At 39.3% G+C, this 12,089-nt stretch overlaps 1 protein-coding gene across 3 annotated transcripts in view; it reads right to left on the bottom strand.

Annotated features, from left to right (window-relative positions):
* Window positions 1–12,089, bottom strand: part of NUSAP1 (nucleolar and spindle associated protein 1) — a 32,185-nt gene that overhangs the window by 2,773 nt on the left and 17,323 nt on the right. For 2 of the 3 annotated variants that reach the window (XM_058541275.1, XM_058541276.1), the window contains exons 5-9: window positions 10,855–10,956; window positions 9,634–9,743; window positions 6,610–6,797; window positions 4,049–4,206; window positions 1,754–1,870 (exon numbers count right to left, since the gene is read on the bottom strand). In XM_058541275.1, coding sequence (XP_058397258.1) covers window positions 1,754–1,870; window positions 4,049–4,206; window positions 6,610–6,797; window positions 9,634–9,743; window positions 10,855–10,956 — 675 coding nt within the window. The remainder of the gene's footprint in view (window positions 1–1,753; window positions 1,871–4,048; window positions 4,207–6,609; window positions 6,798–9,633; window positions 9,744–10,854; window positions 10,957–12,089) is intronic. The other variant, XM_058541277.1, reaches the window with a different exon arrangement.

Below are 12,089 nucleotides of genomic sequence, written 5' to 3'. Positions count from 1 at the left end.
ATCTGGGCAGTTTATTATTACTGTTACCTATTAAAATGTATTTGGAATGGAACGAGTGGGACTATTTTGTTGGCTTTAGAACTGGAACCAAATTTCTAGATGTTTATGTATTGCTTCATTTGCATAGTTTATGACCTATTTCTGAGTACTAATCGTTATCATTTGTAGTGTTTCTTATTTTATAAAAGGGACTTTCACACCCATCATGTCATTTGATCCTTTCAATAACCAATGAAGTATTACTTATTTTCCCTTCCATAAAGGAACTAAATGACTTGTCTAGAATATAAAAATAATAAGAAGCACAGATAAAGCTCTAATCCAGGTTTTCTACCATTAGTAGAAGTTAGTGGTGGTCAGTCATTCCCATAACAAATACTTCTGGAAAACCTGGTATGTGCCAGAGACTGTTCTAGGTGCTGGGGACATAGCAGTGAACCAAGCAGTCAAAAATCCTTCCTTTCTTGGGCTTACATCCCAGTCGCAGAGGTAGATAATTGTCAAGTAACTTAACATGGGTGCTATGTGCTATGAAGACATGTAGAACAGGGTAAGGAGTGAAGAGTGTGGGAGGCAGGGAGGAGAGGAAAGGCCTGAGTTGGTGATAGTTGAGTGGATGCCCCATTAAAACAAGAGAGCAAGCTGCGCAAAGGTCTGTGGGAAGAATATTCCAGGTGGAGCAGAAGGATAACAAGTTCAAAGACCTGGAGGTGGGAATGAGCTCCGTGTGTTTGAGGAGCTGGAACACAAGTGTTGTTGACACAAAGTCAGGGAAGGGAGGAGGTGATGAAATGAGGTTGGGAAAAAGATGAGAAACTTTAGGAGGTTCTGAGCAAGGCAGTGATGTGCTGATTTGTTTTTAAGGTTTTAGTGGGGCAGAGGCTATTCTAAAAGCCCAGATAAGAGACCTGGACCAAGGGGAATCACAGTGGGGGTGAAAAGTAGTCAGATTAAAGATGTATTTGAAAGGTAGAGTTGAAAGGACTAGCTGATGCACTGGATATGGGGTCTGAGAGAGTGAGGAGCCAAAGATGACTCCTAGGTTTCTGCTCTGAGAACACGGTAGATAGAAGTGCCATTGCCACAGATGGGAAAACTTGGGGGGGAAATGGGGTATGTGAGAGAACTGGAAGAGAAGTTTTTGTACCACAGTTTAGTTGACTCTTAACCTCTAAATACGATTTATGTTTTCATTTTATTTATGTCTCATTAACATTAGTAATTTAAAGATAAATACTGTTACATAAACATGATTCTTGTAGGAAGTTTTTTTTGTTTTAAAGTAATTCCAGAAGCACTGAAAGTTAGATTACATTAAGTATTGATATTTTAAATGGATGTAAGGATACTTTAATATATGCCCAAGAGTGACATCTGGCCATCACATGTCCCAGGTTGTTGGACTGGTGGTTTCTAGCCTGGAATTCTTTGAAAACTGTAAAGAAAACATTCATTTACCCACAGGTTAACTTCCAAGTTTCTTGATTTTGTCTGAAATTTTATTAATTCTTTGTAGTAACACTGATTAGAAGTTATGTCTAACAAAAATTTAAGTGAATCAATTATTTAGCATTTGTTTAATGGACAGTCTTTTAAAGCATGGGTCATGTGGGCGCAAGGGCTGGGGCAGGAATTCTAGGTGGTCAAGTACGGCTTCCACTGAATTTCACTAGAATTTTTCACCTCCTCAGATGCAGAGTAGTTTAATCTTAAGTCTTTTGCATGTCTTCTACCTCAAAACATCCCCATGTACCTTTGTGTGGCTCATAGTTGAGGGGACGAGACAAACTTGCTTTGAGATCAAACACTGGTTTCTTCTGGGAGACGGGAGTCTGCACTGCCTCAGCTATCAACTTGAATGGGGTAATAACTGAAAAGAAATAGGAAAACAAAAATCCAAACCCAAAGCCTTAATTAAAAGACTTGTTATAGTTTTTTGGTAAAGTATCACTTCTCAATCTTAAAAATATAATCTATATGAACAGTCTGAAACAGATACAGGGTTAAAAAGGAGGAGAAAAGAATAACTGAGGAGAGCTAACCACCGAGATATGGTTCCCCTGTGAGCAGCTCCCCAAAGAGTGGACATATTATGACACTTCCTAAGATCCGCCAGGAGGTTAGAATCCTATTTAGAGAAATAACTGGGTAATTTTTCAGGCTGTTTCCCTGATATTATTTACCCTTTTTAAAAATTATATATTACTAATAATATTTTCATTAACACAGATACAAAGCTACAAGGAACCTGATCACATATAGATGAAAAGATTCATGGCTCTGGTTGTTATTAATAAAGGCTATTATTTAAGAATGTGAATTTTTGTACCATAAAGTTAAAAATATACCATATGGTATAATTAAATCAGTCAAATTTTTGCTACAGTTGGGCACCATGTATCTGGCACATTTTATAATCCTTTCCCCTCACAGGCTGCATTCAGGCCACTGTCAAGTGTTAACACTTGCATGTATACGTGAACGGGCAACCAGGACCTAGGACCACCTAGTTAAACAAAACAGAAAAGCACAAAACCCTTGTGCTAAAGCTGTCCCATTGTGTTGATCTCAAGTGCCAAAGGGAGGGGAACACTGTCCCATACTGCTGATGGGAGTATAAAGTGGTACAACCAAGACAGTGTCTACACACCTACTATCCAACTATCCCATTCCGGGTCTAGAGAAACTTGCACATGTACAGGAGATGTGTTCAAGAATGGTCATAGCTACACTATGTATAATAACAAAGGTTGGAAATACCCACATGTCCATGAGCAGTAAAATGGATAAAGTGAAATATATCCATAACACTGAAAAACAGTGAAAATGAATGAATTTTAGCTCATTTATCAATATGGATGAATCTTGAAACATTGTGTTGCGTGAATGAAGTAAATCACAGGAAAAAATACAATTTGATTTTGTTTATATAAAATTCATATTTGATAACTGGGAAAAAAAAAACCTATCCCATCTCAACTGGACACACCCTTAAATTACTTAGAGGAGAAAGCTCAGAACATTTAGTTTCTGCCTTAAGTCCTTATCTGTGAGCATTTGTGAGTCATTTCTCATTAAAAGGTAGGTGGCTGCTGCTCAGTAACCCCAGCTCTCTGTAAAATGACACAGTCATATCCTAGGCAAGGCCACTCTCCACTTTTTAGCCCCTTTCTTTCCATACTACAGAGTCAGAGTGTTACATGGAATGTCTGCTTGCTGGTATAGATAAGATTAAGTTTAGGGTGGGAATGAGAGAGGTCATTTAGAGGAGGAATCTTATAAACTTACTATTCCCACCTCTGGACTCGCTCTCGAAATTTAGTTGTCAGTCTCACTATTCAGTCTTTAAGAAATCCTCAAACAGAGTCTCCATCCTGATGATTACCAACAACAATACTCTCCTCTAGTCTGAAACTCCTGCTGGAGTCCTCTAGTCTCAGGGAATTGGGCAATCCTCTCTGTAATCATGGCTCTTGACTGACATATTCATAGGACTCTCAGGAGAACCTTGACATACTCAATTCTAATACAGGCCGCAACCTGTTGGTGATATTGTTTTAAACCTTTGCACTGCTATTGCAGTATTCTTTTGAAAACCACCTGGTCATTGTTGGTGATGATTAAGTAGACACTGTGTAGAAGAGTGACTATATGGCTTATTCTGGGTTACACAGTCTACTAGTCAATAGTGGGGCATTTATTCCATGAACTCTGAGATCCTGTTGGTTTCAGAGTCCTGCAGGACCATTCAGAGGCTGTAATGAATACTGTGATCCTCCTTCTAATCCCTGAGTCCGAGACGGGGCTGAAAGCTCTTCAGGGAGGGTTACTATCTTAGGACTCCTCCTGGACAGGATGGAGTCCTCAGGCAGCTATCAGCTTTTTATTTGTGTCTCTGGCATTTCCCTCGCCAGTATAAAATGAAAAATATGCTATAGTGAAATTTTTGCTTTTGATTTTATAGATAAGGTGAGGCTTTAAGGAAACAAATATACTTAATAATTTCAGGAAGTTACATGGCTTAAGGATGAACCAGAAGTTTTTTTACCAGCAGCAGAATCCCCCCTTGTGGTCTTTAACTGGTGCATCCTGAGCACAGCCTGGCCTTTCGGGGTACTCCCAGGTATGGTCACAAGTGGAGACTTTCTGGCTGGAGTCTTGGTCAGTGAACGTTTATGCTCATTATCTTTAGTAGCGGCTGAAAACCTAAATAGGACAGTGGAGTACAAGACATGAGTAATTGGGTCAAGAGTAACTTCTGTCAAGCTTGTCAAGCTTATAAATAAAACCACTTGCCCATCACCAAGCAGTCAAAGGGCCTCAATAAATACTTGTCACATGAATGAACCTCTTTTGCAGAATAGACCTGTTCTTAAAACACGGATGCTAAAGCAAATCATTTATCAACTTTTGTTATTTGTAAAATATGCTTTTGTAATCTCTGCTTTCCCTGCCTTGGCCAATGACAGTACAAGGCAGAGCTTGAAGGAAATGCCTGTAAGCCTCAAGTTACAGCTTACGAGATACTCGAAGAAGCTCCCCTTCTTTCTCCTCCTGGTGACGGCAAGTCAGAGAGAACGGGAGACTGCTATGCTAAATGAGTGATGGGAACACATCTTACATCTTCCTAGAAGAAGGTCATTCATTTGAGTGGTATATAAGGCCATTCTCTACTCAGCAAATTGCCATAAATGTATTTCATTGATTCTCTAATGACAGTTTTTCTGCATTTTAACATCTCTGAAATTGGGATGTGTTTTACAATTGGTAACATGTCATAGTTGGTTGGCAGTGATTTTTCTTAGTGGTTCATAAAATAACGGTGAATCTTCAATTCATGGTGTCTTAGATTCAGTGAAAATCCAGTAATGACAGATATAAATATACTACAGTTGGGGCTGGCCCTGTGGCCTAGTGGTTAGGTTTGGTGTGCTCTGTGTCGGCGGCCTGGGTTCGGTTCCCTGACGTGCACCTACACCACTCGTTGGCAGCTATGCTGTGGCGGCGACCCACATACAAAATAGAGGAAGAATGGCACAGATGTTAGCTCAGGGTGAATCTTCCTCAAGCAAAAAGAGGAAGATTGGCAACAGATGTTAGCTCAGGGTGAATTTTCCTCAGCAAAAAAATGAAAAAAATTTATATATATACTAGGGTTGGGGGGGTGATTAACATAAGGGAACTTTTGGACTTATAACTAAAGATTTGATAGTGATCCTGAATCAACACCCAAAATTATTACCAAAGACTCTACAACAGAGTTAAGAAAATTGGGTGTGTTAGAAGAGGGGCTGTGAAGTGCAGGCTGCTCTGTACACTGCAGTGGAGCAAGGACTAGCCCTTGACCATGGTGTTCTTAAATAGTATTAAATACAATCAGAACTGTCACGTATAGGTACCTCATATTCCAAGCTAACTCAATAAATAGAATTCCAAACGTAAGGGCATTCATAAGCTTTAAAAACTATGTCAGATAATTACACATGTTGGGGAAGTGTTACCATGCACCAGCTCTATTAGATGTTGTAAATATCCTTAAAAAAGCACAGAATAAAATTTTGGTATTAAAGAAAGGAGCCTGAAGATCTCTATCTGTGGGGACAGTCACAGTTGAGGGCTACCCTGATGTCAGGAAAAGCACAACGAAAACAGAGGATCAATGGGGCATGAGATAGCTATGATATTGCAGCACACAAAGGGTTATAATATTTACACTTTAGGACGAGTCAATTTTTTAGTTCACTGCATTGAGAGATTTTCTGTAGGCATTTAGCTTCAACTTAACGTCAATGGAAGGGGCCAGCCTGGTGGCGCAAGTGGTTAAGTGCACGTGCTCCACTGTGGCGGCCTGGGTTCGCCAGTTTGGATCCCGGGCACGCACCGATGCACCGCTTGTCAAGCCATGCTGTGGCAGCGTCCCATATAAAGTGGAGGAAGATGGGCACGGATGTTAGTCCAGGGCCAGTCTTCCTCAGCAAAAAGAGGAGGACTGGCAGATGTTAGCTCAGGACTGATCTTCCTCACAAAAGAAATAAAAATAAAAAAAAAATAAAGTCAGTGGAAAAATTTCTCTTTACACATCTTTGCAGGCATACATTAAACTAATAAAATGAAAATTTATATATAATTTTCTATCTTATGAATCAAATGTGAGCTTAGGGAAGTTGGATAAAACAAGAAAACTGAACATAAATTTATTTATTTATTTTTTGTAAGGAAGATTAGCCCTGAGCTAACATCCGATGCCAGTCCTCCTCTTTTTGCTGAGGAAGATTGGCCCTGGGCTAACATCTGTGCCCATCTTCCTCTACTTTATATGGGACTCTGCCACAGCATGGCTTGACAAGCGAGGTGTCGGTGCGCACCCAGGATCCGAACTTGTGAACCCCGGGCCACTGAAGCGGAGTGCGCACACTTAACCACTACACCACCGGGCTGTCCCGAACATAAATTTAAAGAAAAAAGATTAGAACTTATAAAAACTGTTTGCCGATCTTTCTCCTCCTTTTCCATCAACATTAAAACATATCTGGTATCGTCCACCTGAAATGTATTAGAAGCAGTAAAGCTTGGAGACCTTGTGCTTGATTATATTTTGGAGTTCTTTACCTGACATTCATTTTAGTTGCTGAGAGAGCAGAGCGCTTGACCGACCCCTTCACACACAGAGTGCTCCGGCCTGCAGCACCGTGGGGCCGGCTTTGCGAGCGCCGCTGGCTGGCGGGAGTACAAGCCACAGAGAGTCTTCCTTGGACAGGAACTGGAGTTGCCACCACTCCCTTACTGACGAGCTGCTTCTGAAGAACGGGAAATGCACCATGTTAAAGCCTTGCCTCATAGACAGTATTGTCTCCTTGGCAAAATGCAGAAGAGCACCCCCATTTATCTCCTTATTCCATCCCCACTTTTAACCCCACCTTTCCTTCCCTACTACCTCATCCTATCCTACCTGCCTGGCAGGCTAGGCAGTCCCTGGCACCTGTGTTGCTATGGCGCCTCTGTTTTAAAAGTGACTTCTGCTTGTGCTAAGTAATGTGTTAACAGAAAGCTCTTCCCAGCTGCCGTGTACCAGGTATTTTCTAACTAGAGAAAGAATGTGGCTAAACAGTCCCCTCTGGCCAGAAAGGGAGGATGAATAGGTTCTCTTGGAAATACGGTACCTTGAGAGCATGATATGCAGTTTATTAAATACAAACTCAAAGAAGAAACTATTACATAACTGGCATGTGGAATCTACAAATAATTCTATCTCTATCCCCCCGCCCCCAAAAAGCTTTTACAGTTCCTTAAAAAAAAAACCCTAAATAAAAGAAAGAAGAGGGCCGGCCCCATGGCTTAGCAGTTAAGTGCTCGCGCTCTGCTGCTGGCAGCCCGGGTTCGGATCCCGGGCGTGCACCGACGCACTGCTTCCACTACCGCTTGTCCGGCCGTGCTGGGGCCACGTCCCACATACAGCAACTAGAAGGATGTGCAGCTATGACATACAACTATCTACTGGGGCTTTGGAGGGAAAAAGAATAAATAAATAAAATCTTTAAAAAAAAAAAAAAGAAAGAAGAGAAGGAGGGAAAGGCTCTTTTTGAAATGGCTGGGAAGGGTTCCACTCAGGTTATCTTTTTTTAGATACTGTCAAGAGTAATTGAATGTTTTACTATCATTAGTCTAAGCTCTGTTGCAAGCAGCAGAAATATAACTTCATTAAGTGACAACAGAGGTAGGACTGTTGAAATTGACAACGTAAAGCCAAAAGACATAAAAATCGTGATTATATCCTATGAAACACAAGCAACTAGAGAACTATGTCAACTAACTTCTCATTTTGACATAGAAGCAGAAGAGATTCTAATGTTGTGAGACAAATTTAAAACCAAAATATTTAGTAAATACACATCTTTACCACAAGCCAAGAACCCAGGTTAGATGTATGAAGCATACTGTTATATTTAATCACATGTTTTATGCCTTTTTCTATCTTTCCTTTAAAATTCCCACTTTCCACACTTGGTGTCTCCTCACAGCTTACTTGGTGCCGGGACCACCAACTCTACATCTTTGAGCGATTTTGTAATGTATTCATGATTCTACTTGCACTGAGTACCAATCACTCTGACTTTTTTTCAGGTAGAATATTAGGCCACTAACTCTAGTAGTACTAATTCATTTTGTTAATAATGTATGTAATCAATTTCTTCCTTTCTTTTAGCAATAAAAATCCTGTTCTAACAAAGCAAAGAGCTCAATCATACCATACATTGAAAAAAATAAAAATGTGGGTTAAAAATTAAACATAGGGAAAAATAATAAAAGCAATAAAAATAAGTATAAGAGCATATTTTTATGATCTTGGGATAGGCAGGGCATGACAAAAATCTCAGAACTTTAAAAGGAAAAGTTGGATAGATTCAACTAAAAATAAAACAAAAAAACCTTCCACAAGGTAAAAGACAACCATTAATATAGTTAAAAGATCAACTGTAGGAATGTATTTGTAACATATTATATATGATTAATATAGATAAATGGCTCATAAATAAATGGGCAAAAATTAAGAAAAAGCAAATTCACAGAAAAAGAGCCAACTATAACATATACAGATTTATAACATAAAAACATGTAACATAAAATGATCAAAGAAATGCCAATTCAATTGGGATTTTTTCATATTATATTATCAAAGATTTAAAAGTTTGATCATTGCCACTGTTGGCAAAGTAAACAGGCATCTCTGGGCACAAGGTTTCTGATCTTTGTAGAGAACCATTTGGCAACTAATCAAACAGGTCTCTCTCCTCTAATCATGAAAGTCAAGGAGAGATTGTTCAAGGCCAGGATGATTCTCTCTGGGATCTCTGCTCATTTATTACTTTCCATCACTATCCAAGCGACCAATCCCAAAACATGTCAACTGTCAAGAAAAGCTTCATATCAGCTACGGTGAAATTAGTATAATTGTTTTTTATTCTCCAGTCTCCAAATAACCCATCTGAGAAGCCAATTCCTTAAATGATGGGGGGAGGAGAATTGTGAACTAAACTCATTCGGATGGGGCTATCACTAAAAAATAAGATAAGCTACTCATTTATTCAACACATCTTCAAGGCTACACTCAAGTTTACGGTTGAAGCAGTTAGTTGTTCTGCCCTTCACTTTTACTTGGAAAATTAACTCATCCATATTATTTAGTATAGAAAGCTTGACTTTCAATCAAGTACTTAAATAGACCCAGCTTCATGGAAAGGAAAACAAGTGGCCCTGCTTCCAGACACATTGGCAGCTAGCTCATGCCCTGTTTCCTTTAGGTGAGAGACAGGGAAAGAAGATGGCTCCAGCCGTAAATCAGTCCATCCTCAACAAAAGTGACAGGCACAACGTCTGAACGTGGAAGACAGAACAACTTATTGCCACTTTGATTTTGTTCTTTCTGGTGAGGGCTCACTGTTTTACCTGGAGAGTTTTGAAAATTTTCATGGTGGGGGAAGGCAATTTAAGAAAATAAAGATATATTAAACTTGAATAAATCCATTCTACTACAGGGTAAGAGAAAGCTGGCTGTATTAACCATGGTGTATACATGGTATCAACATTAAAATCAAATAGTTTAGTCCCATTAAGAACATAATTTTACCAGCATACCTTCAGTTCATTAAATGAATTGTGTTCTTCAAAATGTTTCTTTTTTCTCTCAATATATTGATCAATGGACTCCATTTCCTTAAAACGAGCCTCATGAAGCTTCTTAAAGTCTAGAATGTTCCCCAAAATATGAAAATTAATAACAAGACAAAATCCATTTATTCACCTTCCCTATGTTTTTCTGTTAATCTCTTCTCTGCATCCCTGACATTCAACTTAAACATCATCTTTACTAAAACTTTATTTCAAAACATTTAGTTTTTGGAAACCCAGGGGCAAAGCATAGTTATCTTATAAACCATCAAACATTCACCATCTCTCCACTGTCCATTTCACCGCTAACTGACATCTTGGTTTAGTCCTGAGGGCAAGAAAAGAACAACAAATTTCCCCTCTCCCCTCACCAATTAATCAAATGGCCTTTACGTAATCACAAATTTAACACTTTATAATGGTTAGAAAGCTCTATGCCAAAGATTGGCAAACTTTTTCTGTAAAGGGGCACAGAGTAAATATTTTAGGCTTTGTGGCCACGTATGGTATGGTCTCTGTCTCATATTTCTCTTTTTTTATACAACCCTTTAAAACTGTAAAAGCCATTCTTAGCTCAAGGGCTATAAGACAGGCCAAGGAGAGCAGTAATTTGCTGACCCCTGCTCTGTGCTATTCTAATTATGTATATAAGTATATTCTAATTAAGTATAATTAAGTATATGAATTTCTAATATATACTGAGCAGCACTTTAGGTGCTATAAATATACAATATTCAATTAACATTCTATGTGCCAAGCAACAGAGAGGAAGAATTACATGTCCAGAAATGGAGTCCCTTAGACTGATTACTAAAAAAAAAAAAGAAAGAAATTTATTACAAGGTGGACATTGTGCCAAGTATTTTATAGACATTCATTCTCAGATATTTCTTGAATACCTGCTACATGCTAGTTGCTGTGCTAGGTAATCAGAAGTGGAAAAATAGTCTCAATCTATATATATCAACCTAATAAAATAGGTAGTATAATCCTTCTCACTTTAAACTGAGGAAGTGGGTCTACTGAGGATAAGTTAGTTGCCCAAGTTCTCACAGCTAGAGAATGAGAGGAGGTTGTAAGCCCCAGGTCCAGCATCCGAGCGTGTAGCCGTTATAGCACGCTGCGTCACCAACGTCAGCCCGAAGGAGGCCCACCATTACTTTATGCTTCTTTGTGTGCAAAACTTACTTGGAGTAGTGCTTGCAATTCTTTTATTTTTTCCAGGTTTGGAAAATCCATCTTTGTAAAGAGACTTCTGTCTTTCTGGAGGTACCTTTGAATCTTCATTACCTGAATCCAAAGATACAGAAATAATGAAAGATTTCAAAAAAACTCTTCCCATTCAGAAGTGTCTGTAAGTTAACATGGAGCATTTTCCTGTAATAGGCTCTGCCAGGGTGGTGGGAGAAATGGCACGTACGGAGCACAAAGAATTACTTATAGCATCACTACAATTTTAAAGATTTTATTTATTTATTTTTTCCCTCCAAAGCCCCAGTAGATTGTTGTATGTCATAGCTGCACATCCTTCTAGTTGCTGTATGTGGGACGCGGCCTCAGCATGGCCGGAGAAGCGGTGCATCCGTGCACGCCCAGGATCCGAACCCGGGCCGCCAGCAGCGGAGCCCGTGCACTTAACCGCTAAGCCACGGGGCCGGCCCTACAATTTTAGCTCATATGCTTCAAGTATGCAGAAATTTTATGCTTCTTGTATAGGAGTTATATAAATATACCAGAAATTTAATAACACTTTTTCAAAACTTTTGCTATGAACATGTTATTGTTATAACTAGAATGATAAAAATCACACAATCTCACCAGCCTAAGAAACACCATTAGCATTGTGGCCTATTTCCTCAGGTCCTCTGAGCTATACTTTTGTTTTTATTCTGTAAATCTGGTTGAAATCATGGTATATAAGGTTTGCTATTTCCTCCCACTTATAATCATTTTCCACATTCTGATATCTTTTTCAACTTGAGGCAGTCTACTAAAAAACATGCAAGTGGGTTTTCAAGAAATACGACTTATAAAACCACTCTTCCTTAAGGTTCCCCAATGCATCCATAAAATAAGGCAAAAGACTGATTCGATGGAGCAGGAGGGGCTGCAGGGGCTTCTTCTTGGACATTGGCTCTAAAACCAGAGAGGAAAAGTTCCATGAAAAATAGGATATTTACAGAGTCAGAGTCTCTCCTCACAAGATACTTTATTACAAATGGAAAAATAGTAACTTTACAAAGGAGCAACTTAGCAGACACCACCATAACCAGGTGATGGAAGTTAAAATGACTAGTCATAGGACAAACCAGCACCTGTGCCTCTGGTGTGCTGCCTGAGGAGGACACAGCACCCCTCTGTGGGATTCCTGACAACAGTGCATGATCTGAACTAACCATCAGCACACATCAGACAAACCAAGT

This window comes from Diceros bicornis, chromosome 5 (assembly GCF_020826845.1).
Source record: "Diceros bicornis minor isolate mBicDic1 chromosome 5, mDicBic1.mat.cur, whole genome shotgun sequence".
In the NCBI taxonomy this organism is placed as follows: Eukaryota; Metazoa; Chordata; class Mammalia; order Perissodactyla; family Rhinocerotidae; genus Diceros; species Diceros bicornis.
The sequence above is the reverse complement of the archived record's forward strand: the minus strand, read 5'-3'. Positions and strand labels throughout refer to the sequence as shown.